The sequence below is a fragment of the Oncorhynchus kisutch genome, linkage group LG22 (assembly GCF_002021735.2).
Source record: "Oncorhynchus kisutch isolate 150728-3 linkage group LG22, Okis_V2, whole genome shotgun sequence".
Taxonomy (NCBI): Eukaryota; Metazoa; Chordata; class Actinopteri; order Salmoniformes; family Salmonidae; genus Oncorhynchus; species Oncorhynchus kisutch.
The window spans coordinates 18,229,032-18,244,319 of NC_034195.2; the positions used below are offsets into that span (position 1 = coordinate 18,229,032).

The 15,288-nt window shown below is 43.5% G+C and overlaps 1 protein-coding gene across 6 annotated transcripts; it reads left to right on the forward strand.

Annotated features, from left to right (window-relative positions):
- The first annotated feature begins 89 nt into the window (after window positions 1–89).
- Window positions 90–12,726, forward strand: parvg (parvin, gamma). 6 transcript variants are annotated; one of them, XM_031801182.1, is made up of 13 exons: window positions 90–861; window positions 1,388–1,453; window positions 1,568–1,632; window positions 2,628–2,730; window positions 2,866–3,009; window positions 3,355–3,470; window positions 3,564–3,619; window positions 3,737–3,771; window positions 3,869–3,930; window positions 6,806–6,874; window positions 7,041–7,142; window positions 9,358–9,430; window positions 11,879–12,726. In XM_031801182.1, the coding sequence occupies exons 2-13, from the start codon at window positions 1,393–1,395 to the stop codon at window positions 11,950–11,952; spliced, it is 960 nt and encodes a 319-aa protein (XP_031657042.1). In that variant the 5' UTR covers window positions 90–861; window positions 1,388–1,392; the 3' UTR covers window positions 11,953–12,726. The 6 variants fall into 6 exon arrangements, with proteins under 6 accessions (XP_031657042.1, XP_031657041.1, XP_031657038.1 ...); XM_031801183.1 differs by lacking the exon at window positions 90–861 and adding an exon at window positions 876–1,038; XM_031801181.1 differs by having other exon boundaries at window positions 3,355–3,619.
- Window positions 12,727–15,288: the final 2,562 nt, after the last annotated feature.

Below are 15,288 nucleotides of genomic sequence, written 5' to 3' on the forward strand. Positions count from 1 at the left end.
CACTTCATACATGAACGTTAGCTTTCTTAGTTTGCCTTCAAAGTGAGTCAGAAGTGGGCTGTAGATTAGAACTCCGCATCACAAGCCCTCTGGGTTCGGTTTAGCAAAGGAATTATGGGGTTATTTTAGGACCCTGTCTTTATTTTCTTGTCTATTTCCTTGGTTACCATGGCGACCTCCCCTTTCCTAAATCTCCCTTTCCTCTCTAGGTGATGGCGTCTGTGTTTTTCTCTGCTCCTCTGACGTGGAGACGGAGCACATGCAGTGTGTTGTCTCTGTCTCTCTCTGCCGATGATTGTGGAGTGCTGGAGGACAGACAACAACCAACTGATAGAGCCAGCTTCCAAAGGGAATGTGTGATAGGGTTGTCAGTGAGCCATACAGTAGAGCTGTCCTGTTCGTTTGGGCCTCCTGTGTGTTTGCTAAGAGGTGAAGTGACCTAACTTCTACCGGTCTTGCACTCTATCCTAATGCTCTAAACTATAAGTCTTGGCCACTAAGCATCATATATAAGATCTTTCCTCAGAACGCACTCTGAACTGTGTGTAGCAAAACCACAGTTACAAAAGAGGAAGTGCTCACTACTTACTTATTTCCTTCCGCATCCTCTCATTTTTCTTTTTACCCTTTTATTCCTTCATTCATCCTTTTTGTTTCTCATAGAAATGTTTAATTGGTCCTGAATTGGATGAAGTTAGTTTGTGCTGTCATTCCGTGGCATGTTTCTAGAGAACTGCTTGTCAGATTGGGTGTACTTATTTTTGTAGCACGGCTATTTGGATTGATTCAGTGTTGACGTCAGTCAGGAAGCTGTACACAGGAGTTCCCCTATTCAGTCTGCTTGCTGCTACTGCTCTGAAGGTAAGGTTTACTGGATAAAACATTTTTGGTGTGCCTCCAGGGGAAAGTTTGTGTCAACTTCAGGCAGAGAATCTCTAGGAGAGGAGTGAACTACACACACAGATGGCACAGTGAAGCTACACTCTCGTCTCAGGGAGACACTTTTACATATTGTTGGTCACAGTGCATCCCAGTCAGGTTAGTCTTCTGTCAGAAGGCCTTCCTCTGAACTTGTTTCTATTCTGTGTTGTTTTGGGGCCCAGAATCCAAATAAAATATCCAGAGAGACGATTGCATTCAACATGGTAGTGGGACTTCACAGGAAGTTATGGGGTATATATCCATTTGCCCGTTTGTTCACTTGTGCGGGCCCAGGTTAGGCAGAAGTGAACTCACTGAGAAGGAAGTAACCAAATCAAATACCAGAACTGTTTCAGTCTTCACATCGGAGGTTTGAAATGATCCCTTACATGAATTGAATTTGAACTATCATTGACACGGCTTCACTGATACCAGAAGCACTGTGTTCATATTTTGCTCCCTATAGGGGATATGGAGGATTTTCCTGAAATGTACCAGGGGAAAGACCCTGAGGACATTGAATCTTTCCAGGGTAAGTCTACATTCAACTGTACTCAAGCTCAGGCAAACTGTTTGATTTCATATTTTCTTTCCAAAATGGTTGTCAAGCAGCAGCCTCAACTGAACATTTTGCACGTTGAAATAGGTGAGAGGAGGAAGATCATTCAGCCGACATCTTTGAAAGATCCCAAACTTGAAAAGCTGAAATCGGTATGATTGATCTGTATTTTAGAATTCATGTTCCAACACCAGCCACAACATTATCCTAAATGTGTTATCTATCATCAAAGCCCATAATAACACCAATGATACATTATACTACTATACTCTAGGGCCATGTTACCCCAGGGTCGTACGGGCAGAAAAGTCATTACAAAGAAAGCCTCTGATTGCATATTCATTAGGGTATGCTGAACCACTAAGCCCTCTTGTGTGAGAGGTGGGTCGACCAGTACATCTTTATTAGAGATGATGGTAGACAGATCACGGAGTCGTTGCTAGGCCCAGATAGATGTTGCCAGGGCACCTTCTCCCTAAGCCCTCAGAGAGGATTTGAAATAGAAAAGATGCTTATGGAATAAATTCAAGTAAAATGAAACAATTGTCTTCATCAATTAGATGAGCGTACAACATTGTAGGCATAAAAGTGTTGGAAAGAGAAAACCACGGAGTCTATCTGGCCCTTGTAATCCCACATCTGCTCTCTTTAACACCTCAATAACACACCAACCAGAGTCTCTTACTCATGAATAATTGAATAGAGACATAGGTGGAAACTGATATCATTTGATATCATAACATCAGAGTCTGCTCTGAATAGACCAGTAAAGGTCATGTATACAAAGATTTACCACAGTAGATCAGTGGAGGCTGCTGAGGGGAGAACGGCTCATAATAATGGCTGGAACGGAGTAACGGAGTGGTATATGGTATGAAAAACATGGTTTTCATATGTCTGATACCATTCCATTCACTCTATTACACTCCATTCCAGTCATTATTATGAGCCATCCTCCCCTCAGCAGCCTCCACTGCAGTAGATAGTACATTACTGATCTCTGAACCCAGAACCAAATATCTTTGTTGGTACATTTGGTACATTTCTGTAACAGTAGCTACGTCAAAAGAGACTAATACAGTACTATAGCAGGCAATTAATATCACCGAGTATAACTTACTGTTAACATGAACCTTGGTCTTTACAGGTTTTGGTTAACTGGATCAACAGTACTTTGAAAGAGGAACACATCGTAGTGCAGAGTCTGGAAGAGGATATCTTTGATGGCCTAATCCTCCATCACCTCCTTGGTGAGACATGCACACTCCCTCTCTCTCTCTCTCTCTCTCTCTCTCTCTCTCTCTCTCTCCCACTCTCTCTCTCCCCCCCCCCCCCCCCCCCCCCCCAACCCTTATGTGCTTGGCCTTTACCTGTGCTGTTCACAGGGAAGTTAGCTGGAGTGCTTCTGTCTGTGGATGAGATAGCGGTGACCAGCGCTGCTCAGACACGCAAGCTGGAGGTCATCCTGGAGGCCCTGAATGAGAAACTGGGGCTACAGGACAACTCTCTCAGCAGGTGGAGTGTCAAACGTGAGTCACATTCACAATACAACCCCGCAAACAAAACCATGTCCTTAGGACGTCCACTGTTGGCTGGGAAAGCTACACAACACTGCTGTTCCCCTCAGATCCATGTTTGGCTAAGGGACTCTTCAATAGGATTTGATGGTGAAGCTACAGTATAACCCCAGTCTGCTGACACCTACTGAGAGGGATTACTGTAGGGGAAAAGGCAGACCCACGGGGTGCAGTGTTAATCATCAGTGGGGCTGGAGATTAGTTTGTGTTGTGTTGCCAACAAGATTGACTGCATAGGGCTTTGGTATGGTGTTCAAGCAGGATGACTCTCCCTTCATTCCCTTCCTTCTCTGTCAGTCATCCACAGCAAAGACTTGCTGGCCACACTCCATCTTCTGGTTGCCATGGTGAGGTGCTTCCAGCCTAATCTGGAGCTTCCCCTAAATGTCAGAGTGGAAGTTGTCTTGTTGGAGGTGAGTTTGATGTCAAATGAATGGTACTTTACCCTAAATCAACCTATAAAAAAAGAGACTCCCCTGTTCAGTAAAGTTGTGCTCTCACTTCAGGTCAACAGAAGTGGAATCAAATCAGAAAAGGAAATAGAGATTCTTACAGATGAAAGGTTGATAAATTATTTCCGATTATGTTGTTGTGTCCGATTACAGTTGCATGTTCTTCAGAGAATGGATTCTGTTTCAGGAGATCGAATATTCACTTTATTTTCTGTCTACCTCAACAGCGATTCAGCTACCGACGCCCTGAGCAGCTCAGACAGTGAGTAAGATATTCGGGGTCACCTTTGCAGTACTGTGCTGCCGTTTATCCAGGACATTGCAGAGATAAACCCTCTCCTTCCTGTCTCTTCGTCCAGGCGAGGATCCCATTGAGCAGCTGCTGAAGCTGGAACCCCACAAGATCAACACAGTAAAGCGGGTAATAGAAAAAATATGTGTCTTTCATCCCTGCTGACCTGTTCTGCAGTCTTAACCATTGCATTATTAGACAGAGGATTGATTATAGGACTCGCGTATGTATTGTCTAGCTATACTGGTCCTGATTCAGGGAGAGGCTGATTTGTGTGAATAATGCCTCTGATTGCTCATACTGTGTATGATTGAATGAGCACCGCACTGACCCTATACAACTGTAATATGGTCTCATTAGAATATGTCAACACAGTGACATTGAATGTTGTTGTTTTATACGGTATATATGCAGTGTATTCGGAAAGTATTCTGTCCCCTTAACATTTTATTGTGTTACAGCCTTATTCTAAAAAAAATTACTCATCAATCTGCACACAATACCCTATAATGACAAAGCAAAAACAGGTTTTTAGAAATGTTTGCTAATGTACTAAAAACAACAACTGAAATATCGCATTTATATAAGTATTCAGACCCTTTACTCGCCTAAAGCCCTTTTGACAGAGATTACAGCCTTGAGTCTTCTTGGGTATGACACTACAAGCTTGGCACACCTGTATTTGGGGAGTTTCTCCCATTCTTCTCTGCAGATCCTCTGTCAGGTTGGATGGGGAGCGTCGTTGCCCAGCTATTTTCCGGTCTCTCCAGAGATGTTCGATTGGGTTCAAGTCCGGACTCTGGCTGGGCCACTCAAGGACAGTCAGAGACTTGTCCCAAAGCCACTCCTGCGTTGTCTTGGTTGTGTGCTTAGGGTCGTTGTCCTGTTGAAAGGTGAACCTTCACCCCAGTCTGAGGTCCTGGGTGCTCTGGAGCAGGGTTTCATCAAGAATCTCTCTGTACTTTGCTCCGTTCATCTTTCCCTCGATCCTGACTAGTCTCACAGTCCCTTCCGCTGAAACATTTCCCCACAGCATGATTCTGCCACCACCATGCTTCACCATAGGGATGGTGCCAGGTTTCCTCCAGACGTGACCCTTGGCATTCAGGTCAAAGAGTTCAATATTGGTTTCATCAGACCAGAGAATCTTGTTTCTCACGGTCTGAGAGTCCTTAGGTGCCCTTTGGCAAACTCCAAGAGGGCGTCTTCTCATGTGTCTTCTCCTGAGGAGTGGCTTCCGTCTGGCCACTCTACCATAAAGGCCTGATTGGTGCAGTGCTGCAGAGATAGTTGTCCTTCTGGAAGGTTCTCCCATCTCCACAGAGGAACTCTGGAGCTCTGGCAGAGTGACCATCAGGTTGATCACCTCCCTGACCAAGGCCCTTCTCCCCCATTTGCTCAGTTTGGCCGGGCGGCCAGCTCTAAGAAGAGTCTTGGTAATTCCAAACTTCTTCCATTTAAGAACGATGAATGCCACTGTGTTCTCGGGGGACATTCAATGCTGCAGAACTTTCTAAAAACCTGTTTTCACTTTGTCATTATGGGGTATTGTGATGTCATTATGGGGTATTGTGATGTCATTATGGGGTATTGTGTGTAGATTGATGAGGGAAAAAAAAGCTATTTCATTCATTTTAGAATAAGGCTGTAAAGTAACAAAATGTGGGAAAAGGGAAGAGGTCTGAATACTTTCTGAATGCGCTGTATATGCTACACGATCAGAAGTATGTGGACACCTGTTCGTCTCATTCCAAAATCATGGGCATTAATATTGAGTTGGTCCCCACTTTGTTGCTATGACAGCCTCCACCCTTCTTGTCTGGGAAAGCTTTCCACTAGATGTGGAGCATTAGTGAGGTTGGACACTGATGTTGGGCTATTAGGCCTGGCTCGCGGTCAGCGTTCCAATTTATCTCAGAGTTGTTCGATGGGGTTGAGGTCAGGGCTCTGTGCAGGCCAGTCAAGTTCTTCCACACCGATATCGACAAACCATATCTGTATGGACCTCGCTTTGTGCATGGGGGCATTGTTATGCTGAAACAGGAAAGGGCTTTCCCCAAACTGTTGCCACAAAGTTGGAAGCACAGAATCGTCAGAATGCCATTTTATGCTGTAGCGTTAAGACTTGCCTTCACGGGAACTAAAGGGCCTTCCCCGAACCATGAAAAACAGCTCAGAACATTATTCCTCCTCCACCAAATTTGACAGTTGGCACTATGCATTCGGGCAGGTAGCATTCTCCTGGCATCCACAGTACCCAGATTCGGATTGCCAGATGGTGAAGCGTGATTCATCACTCCAGAGAACACGTTTCCACTGCTCCAGAGTCCAATGGCAGTGAGCTTTACACCACCCCAGGCAATGCTTTGCATCGTGCATGGTGATCATAGTCGTGTGTGTGGCTGCTCTGCCATGGAAACCCCCGGAGGAACAGTTCTTCATTGCTTCCAGAGGTAGTTTGAACTCGGGAGTATGTTGATGATTTTTACGCGCTCAGCCCTTGGCGTTCCCATTATGTGAGCTTGTGTGGCTGAGCCGTTGTTGCTTTTTATTAATTGAAGAATAATAGTGAAGACATCAAAATTATGAAATAAACATATGGAATCAATTCTTGACTGAGGGACCTTACAGATATTGTATATATGGGGGATAGAGGAAGGGATAGTCATAAACAAATCATGTAAACCCCTGTTATTTCACGCCTGTCCATGTAACTTTTTATGTGATTGATTAAGCCACATGTTACTTCTGAACTAAGTTTGGCTTGCCTAAACAAAGGGGGTTATTACTTATGCAACGACTATATTTTCAATCCCACTTTTGTAGCACAACAAAACCCCAAGTGGGGTGAATACAAAACCCCAAGTGGGGTGAATACTTATGATACCCACTGTATATACCATTTAGCAGACCCTTTTATTCAAAGCGACATGGCTACAGAGGTTAAATGTCAACACCTTTTCTAAAGTGGTAGGTCTGTAAATCCTATATCTTTCCATTATAGGCCATCATGCACTTTGTCAACAAGAAGATGTCAACCTTGGGACTACAGGTGACAGACATGGAGAAACAGGTTTGTTTTACTGTAGAAAAGGGTTTGGCCATCCTGTTTGGAATGGGCATTAATTGAGCACTACCAGTGTTGTGAATTGAAAGGTGATTGATCTGTGTCCTTTCAGTTACATCACACCACACCCATGTGGGTAAGAACCAACTGACGGTGTTCTTTATCCATGTAGTTTTCAGATGGTGTTATTCTCCTTCTGCTGATTGGACAGTTGGAGGGCTTCTTTGTTCCACTCTATGACTTCAACATCACCCCAGTCAACGCTACTGAGATGGTAAGGATCTCCTGTGTCCCAGGACTCCTTCTTTGGGAGGAATCATGTTCTGGAGGCAGCTCTGCCTCAAAGGAAAAATGTATGCGATTGTTTGGCTCAATGGTATGGGCGGAGCTTACATATGATACAGTGAATGGAACAAATATCACATTTTGGCCTACAATAATATTCTGACAGCAGCGGAACAATTAGATCCAATGTGTTAATAATTTGAAATCCATAAGAATAAGGGTATAATATAATGAAATCAAATCAAATTGTATTGGTCACATACACATGGTTAGCAGATGTTAATGCGAGTGTAGCGAAATGCTTGTGTTTCTAGTTCCAGTAATATCTAACAAGTAATCTAACAATACCACAACAACTACCTCATACACACAAGTGTAAAGGAATGAATAAGAATATGTACATATAAATGCATGGATGAGCGATGTTCGAACGGCATAGGCAAGATGCAGTAGATGGTATAGGGTACATTATATACATACAGTGGGGAGAAGAAGTATTTGATACACTGCCGATTTTGCAGGTTTTCCTACTTACAAAGCATGTAGAGGTCTGTAATTTTTATCATAGGTACACTTCAACTGTGAGAGATGGAATCTAAAACAAAAATCCAGAAAATCACATTGTATGATTTTTAAGTAATTAATTTCCATTATATTGCATGACATAAGTATTTGATCACCTACCAACCAGTAAGAATTCCGGCTCTCACAGACCTGTTAGTTTTTCTTTAAGAAGCCATCCTATTCTCCACTCATTACCTGTATTAACTGCACCTGTTTGAACTCGTTACCTGTATAAAAGACACCTGTCCACACACTCAATCAAACAGACTCCAACCTCTCCACAATGGCCAAGACCAGAGAGCTGTGTAAGGACATCAGGGATAAATTTGTAGACCTGCACAAGGCTGGGATGGGCTACAGGACAATAGGCAAGCAGCTTGGTGAGAAGGCAACGACTGTTGGTGCAATTATTAGAAAATGGAAGAAGTTCAAGATGACGGTCAATCACCCTCGGTCTGGGGCTCCATGCAAGATCTCACCACGTGGGGCATCAATGATCATGAGGAAGGTGAGGGATCAGCCCAGAACTACACGGAAGGACCTGGTCAATGACTTGAAGAGAGCTGGGACCACAGTCTCAAAGAAAACCATTAGTAACACACTACCCCGTCATGGATTAAAATCCTGCAGCGCACGCAAGGTCCCCGTGCTCAAGCCAGCGCATGTCCAGGCCCGCCTGAAGTTTGCCAATGACCATCTGGATGATCCAGAGGAGGAATGGGAGAAGGTCATGTGGTCTGATGAGACAAAAATATAGCTTTTTGGTCTAAACTCCACTCGCTGTGTTTGGAGGAAGAAGAAGGATGAGTACAATCCCAAGAACACCATCCCAACCGTGAAGCATGGAGGTGGAAACATCATTCTTTGGGGATGCTTTTCTGCAAAGGGGACAGGACGACTGTACCGTATTGAGGGGAGGATGGAGCCATGTATCCCGAGATCTTGTCCAACAACCTCCTTCCCTCAGTAAGAGCATTGAAGATGGGTCGTGGCTGGGTCTTCCAGCATGACAACGACCCAAAACACACAGCCAGGGCAACTAAGGAGTGGCTCCGTAAGAAGCATCTCAAGGTCCTGGAGTGGCCTAGCCAGAAAATCTTTGGAGGGAGCTGAAATTCCGTGTTGCCCAAGCGATAGCCCCGAAACCTGAAGGATCTGGAGAAGGTCTGTATGGAGGAGTGGGCCAAAATCCCTGCTGCAGTGTGTGCAAACCTGGTCAAGAACTACAGGAAACGTATGCTCTCTGTAATTGCAAACAAAGGTTTCTGTACCAAATATAAAGTTCTGCTTTTCTGATGTATCAAATACTTATGTCATGCAATAAATGCAAATTAATTACTTAAAAATCATACAATGTGATTTTCTGGATTTTCGTTTTAGATTCCGTCTCTCACAGTTGAAGTGTACCTATGATAAAAATTACAGACCTCTACATGCTTTGTAAGTAGGAAACACTGCCGATTTTGCAGGTTATCAAATACTTGTTCTCCCCACAGTATAAGATGAGTAATGTAGGGTATGTAAACATTATATGAAGTGGCATTGTTTAAAGTGACTAGTGTATTACGTTATTCACTGTACTCCTGTATGAGATTGAGATAACGTTGCCCCGGTGGGTCACCTCACTCTCTCTGGTCTAGCTGCAGAATGTGACCGTGGCCCTGGACCTCCTGAATGACATAGGGCTACCCACGACCAACATTGAGCCCCAAGGTAAGTGTGCATTTTCTGTGGCACCCATAGTTGACCTACGTATATTGTCTCACCAACTTGGAGCCAAATGGGTCTTGTAATAGTGCACTTAGAGTAGGAGATAGTCTCCTCTATCTAAAAATATCACATCCACACGTATCCTACTGTAAGTGAATATATCTTTGTAATAGGAAGTTTGACCAAAATTGCTCTGGGCTGTAATTTTCACATCACAGTAATGGAGCTGTGAGACAGAATTGTTCAACTAATTCAGAAGATTTCCTGTATCATAGCCATTTATCTGGGCAATAGCGGTATGCCACTGTTCATATGTCGAGTGGAAGCTAGGATTTGTGTTGATAGTTTGAGTTAAGCCGCATCACTACGCATGGGGATATAAAGGGATAGCTGGGATTCTGTTGGAATATTCATGAATATGATGATTATCGCCCTGGATGATTGGCCGAGGGGTTTGTCCCAAATGGCAACCTATTCCCTATATACAGCTGTAGGATCTTGATCTCCCTGTTGCAGGAAATGTAAAACTTTAAGTGTATTTGCGGTTTAATAAGGCTTCTGAAGTTTGTAATTTCCACACATTTTCAGACTTGATTTTCCCTTACGGAAAATGCACCAACCGCTACACAAATGTCCATAGATTAAAATCCACATAATAATTCACATTTCCGGTTGCTGTAAGATTATTTTCGGGCTGTATAAAACTGACTCAAATTAAGATCCTACATCTGTAGAGCACTAGTTTGGAGTTCTATTGGGATTCAGGCCCACTCTGAGGTCATAATTTATTTAGAGGCTCTCTCAGGGAGGAAACCTCTTTGTTAGTTATTGATAGACACACAGACAACACTTCTTTCTATCATGCAATGCCAAACTGACAAGAGGCTAGAAGTGTGTGTGTACATACTGTATGTGCATGTGTGTTTTCTTGATTTTTGTCTCTGAATTAACTGTTAATAAAGAAGCGCTGAGCATTTACTTTTGTAAATTATTATAAAAGAAGCTGGTTAATTGCCTGGCAGCATAACCTGTAATTTAAAAGTAAAGCTTTGAGTTGATAAATGTGAATGTTTGGGCCGGTACAACTCATTTAACCCAGAAGCAAGAGACAGATTTAATTCATTTTTTTTGCGTACTTTTAATTACGGGCACATTTCTGTGATGGAATAAGGAATCCCACTGCTCCAGGTCTACAGCACACACCGCTGTGTGCATTAATTAGGCTAGCAGGAGCTCTAGCCGATCTAAATAGTTAATTTAAAGGGAGACTTAGGGATTTTGGCAGTGAATTATTTTATCTACCTCCCAGAGTCGGATGAACTTGTGGATACAATTTGTATGTCTGTGTCCAGTAAAAAGGAAGTTAGAGGTAGTTTTGTGAGTCAATGCTAAGTAGCGTCAGCACAATGACTAGAAGTCTATGGGTATCTACTAACATGCTAGCATATACCCATAGACTTCCAGTTATTGCGCTAACGCTAGTTAGCATGGGCTCGCAAAACTACCTCTAACTTCTTTCATACTGGATACAATGACATACAAATAGTACCCACAATTTTTGGGGGGCTGTCTTGTTAGACTTCAGTGCAGCTTTTGACATTTTCGATCATAGTCTGCTGCTGGAAAAACGTATGTGTTATGGCTTTACACCTCCTGGTATAATGTGGATAAAGAGTTACTTGTCTAACAGAATACAGAAGGTGTTATTTAATGGAAGCCTATCAAATATAATCCAGTTAGAATCAGGAATTCCCCAGGGTAGCTGTTTGGGCCTCTTGCTTTTTTCCATTTTTACTAACATTTTACTTGACATGCAACTGATTTTGAGTAAAGCCATTGTGTCTATGTCTGCGGATGACACTATACACATCCGCTACTACAGTGACTGAAATGACTGCAACACTCAACAAAGTTAGTTTAGAGTGGGTGGCAAGGAATAAGTTAGCCCTAAATATTTCTAAAACTAAGAGCATTGTATTTGGAACAAAACACTCACTAAACCCCAAGCCTCAACTAAATATTCTAATAAATAATGTGGAAATTGAGCAAGTTGAGAATAATAAACTGCTTGGAGTAACCCTAGATTCTAAACTGTCATGGTCAGAACTGTATAATGGTCAGAATTGTATAAACTGCCTTCATTTTGCCAGACCCCAGGAAGAGTAGCTGCTGTGTTGGCAGGGAGGTAGATAAAGTTCCTCATTGCCAAAATCAGGAAGTATCCCTTTAATTATGCATCATACAGGGAAGAGTGATATTGTTGGATCTAATCTTACCGTTTCGATATTGATTAGATTGTATCTAAGGTTGTTTTTGGTTCAGTTTTGTGGCAGCGTCAGTAAATGCACACTATTGACCTCCATTATCAAAGCTCCAGTGATGGTGAGGGGTGATGATGCACAAATAGATGACTCTGATCACTTAATGTGTCTCTGACTGCATCTCTCCTAGATATAGTCTCTCAGGATGTGACAGCTACCTTGAAGGTCCTATATGCCCTGTTCAAGAAGCACAAAAGCAGATGAGAGTGGGAAGAACACGGACGAGGACATTAGGAGGTGAAGACGCCAGAAGTCCTTTGCCTGAGGTGTTTTTCCCCTGGCAAGTCCAGAATAATAGGCTGGTTCCCTCTGAAGTTACAGAAAAATCATATATCGATTCTATGTAAAGCTTTGTGTATTTTGTGTCAATCAAACTATGGCACTAGTCATAGTTTGAATAGCATGGGAAACCAATCCCCGACCACATTCCCCTTTGAAGATCCAAGTAATCTCAAAGTAGTCTGAAATTGTGAGTGAGTATCCTATTGTGCTCTATGACTCTGACGCTGCTGCTCGCTGCAACAAGATACCATAGGAAAACAGCATCTTGTGACGTTTTTACAAAACGATAAGCATCAAAACGTATGATGCTTATGTCAATACATTACAGTCAATGGGAAAAGATGAGCGTCACAGGGTTGATGCCTAAGTGAATACATTGCATTTAATAGGGGAAGATTATTGACACAATGTGGACGCCTTTGGACATGACACCCTCGTTCTCTCTCAATTCAATTCAATTGGCTTTATTGGCATGGGAAACATATGTTAAAATTGCCAAAGCAAGTGAAGTAGATACTATACAAAAGTGAAATAAACAATAAAATGAACAGTAAACATTACACTCACAGAAGTTCCAAAAGAATGAAGACATTACAAATGTCATATTATGTATATATAAAGTGTTGTAACGATGTGCAAATGCTTAAAGTACAAAAGGGAAAATAAATAAAGCATAAATATGGGTTGTATTTACAATGGTGTTTGTTCTTCACTGGTTTACCTTTTCTTGTGGCAACAGGTCACAAATCTTGCTGCTTTTAGATTTGATAGGGAAGCTGAGAGGTCAAATATACTGTTAATATTTTCTACTGCCAAGTTTACACCTTCACTATTCACTATGTCGCACAGACTAGTACATGTCCCTGGGCCTGGAAATGATTGATTTCCCCCTCCAGGCTGGAGAAGCTGTCTTAATTAAAGTATGGGGATTCTAGTGAGGGGGATATAGGTAGCACACAGGAGGACACTTTTCCCTGTTAAGATCATTTCCTTTTGAATTTCTAGTCAAATGTAAAATGCTCCTGTTTTGATTAATTTAATGGAGTGAGTCAGGTCTGCTCTATACCAAATTAGCATACACCCTGGGTCCCTTCCCTGTTTCACACCTGGTAGTTTGGTGGATGGGACTACCAGCTCTCTGTAACCTAGAGGTCAACCAGTGGGTCCGTCTCCGCTATACCAGGTTTCTTGTAGGATGACAATGTCCGTATTTCCGATTTCTTTGATGAAGTCCAGGTTCCTGCTCTTTAGGTCAAAGGTAGATGGCCTTGGACATTCCAGGATGAGATACTGAAGGCTTTCTGTTCCATAAAGTATCCAATGTTGTAGGTCGTTTGTTTGGCCTCAGGCCAGTAAGTGTGAGCAGAGCCTGCTGAGCATCTGGTACATGTCATTGGCTTGGGCTAGTGTAAGAGTGGGGGTTGGGCTTGTTTGCCTTCCATGTTTTGACTTCCATGTTGAGACCCTCTTTGCGGGGGTGGGGTGCATGGGGTGGGCAGGAGGGGCATAGGTCTGATCTGAGGGGGCGTAAATGGGGTGTGGGCATGGTTGACTTGGGGGGGTGTTGATTGGTTGGGGTGGGGGTGTGCATGTGGCTGGTGGTGTTGTGGTCTGGATGTACTGTAGGTCCTCTATGTGTAGGTCCGGAGGAGGGGGGGTGTCTGTGAGAGTGTCTTGCTGGTCTGGGCAGGCTGTCTATTGATCTGTTGCTCCTGTGTGAAGTGTTGGGGCTGCCTTTGAGAGCGATGTCCTTTAGAGTCCGGGCGAAGGTGAGCACTGCTGCCTTGTATAGGTGGACCTGGTCATAGAGGCTGTTCAGGGTAGAGTGGTGGGCCAGGAAAACATTTGGTTTTGAGGCACAGTCACGGGAAATACTTGCGTTTACCCGCTGTATGGTTGCAGGGTGGAAGTCTTTTCATGGTAGCATTGGAGAAAGTAGAAGAAGCTTTTTCAATCACTCCCTTCAGTGCTGTGGTAACCCAATCCTGCTATGTTCTCAGGTTGTTTGTGCCTGTGTGTATTATTATGTGGCTAGGCGAACCTAGTTGTGGCTCAGACACAAGGGTCTAGGGCACCCTGGATGTTTGGACACCAGAGTTTAGACACACTGTACTTGGGAAAACGTTTTTTTTCTTGTATATTTTTCCCATTTGAGTCCATCAGAAGTACAATACACTCTCTCCCTCCCTCTCTCATCTATCACTCGCTTTCTCTCTTCCCCTCCCTCCTCTCTTTCACCCTCCTTCTCTCTACCCTCTCTTACTCTCCCTCACGCTCCCACTTCTCTCCCCCCCCTCTATTACTTATTTCCCCTCTCCCCCTTCTCTCTTCTCTTCTCATCTCCCAACTTCACCTCTCTCTGTTCTCTCACCTCCACAGACAGGATATTGACGCATAGATATACAGTACATCAAGGGTATTGACTCATACAGTAAGTCAATACATAGCATTCAAGGCAAAAAAAGTTGGTGATAAAGCTGCAATGGGTAAATTGGTGAAAGACTCAGAAAGACAGACAGACAGACAGACAGACAGACAGACAGACAGACATACAGACACAAAGAGACAGACAGCCAGCCAGGCAGACAGACAAACCATAAACCTAACCCTAAACCTAACCCAACTTCATGTCCACATACCTGGGGTAAGTTGTGCCGAGAGACCACTTTATTTGGACAAGATATGTTTTGAAAACTGTAATGTTTTCAGATTATATCCAGGGATACACAACATCCTGAAAAATATGTAAATATCTTTGTATACTATAATACTATATTTCCCTTGATGGAGAAAAGCTGAATGTAAAAAATGTGCTCAACTTACCCCACTCTCACTTACACTTAAAATAACATTTAGGTTGGGTTCGGGACCAGTTCTTGCGGAACTGCGGTTAGGTTCAGGACCACTTCTTGCAGGACTGCGGGTGGGTTCGGGACCATTTCTTGCAGGACTGCGGTTAGGTTCGGGACCATTTCTTGCAGGACTGCGGGTGGGTTCGGGACCATTTCTTGCAGGACTGCGGGTGGGTTCGGGACCATTTCTTGCAGGACTGCGGTTAGGTTCAGGACCATTTCTTGCAGGACTGCGGGTGGGTTCGGGGAACATTTCTTGCAGGACTGCAGGTGGGTTTGGGACCATTTCTTGCAGGACTGCGGTTAAGTTCGGGACCATTTCTTGAAGGACTGCGGGTGGGTTCGGGACCATTTCTTGCAGGACTGCGGTTAGGTTCGGGACCACTTCTTGCAGGACTGCGGGTGG

Bases quoted from the DNA above. Each gene is read 5' to 3' on its own strand.
- parvg (XM_031801178.1), top strand. From the start codon at position 1,393: ATGGAGGATTTTCCTGAAATGTACCAGGGGAAAGACCCTGAGGACATT. The intron at 1,633-2,627 runs GTATGATTGATC...TGGTCTTTACAG, and splicing joins AACTTGAAAAGCTGAAATCG to GTTTTGGTTAACTGGATCAA. The intron at 7,143-9,357 runs GTAAGGATCTCC...TCTCTGGTCTAG, and splicing joins CAGTCAACGCTACTGAGATG to CTGCAGAATGTGACCGTGGC.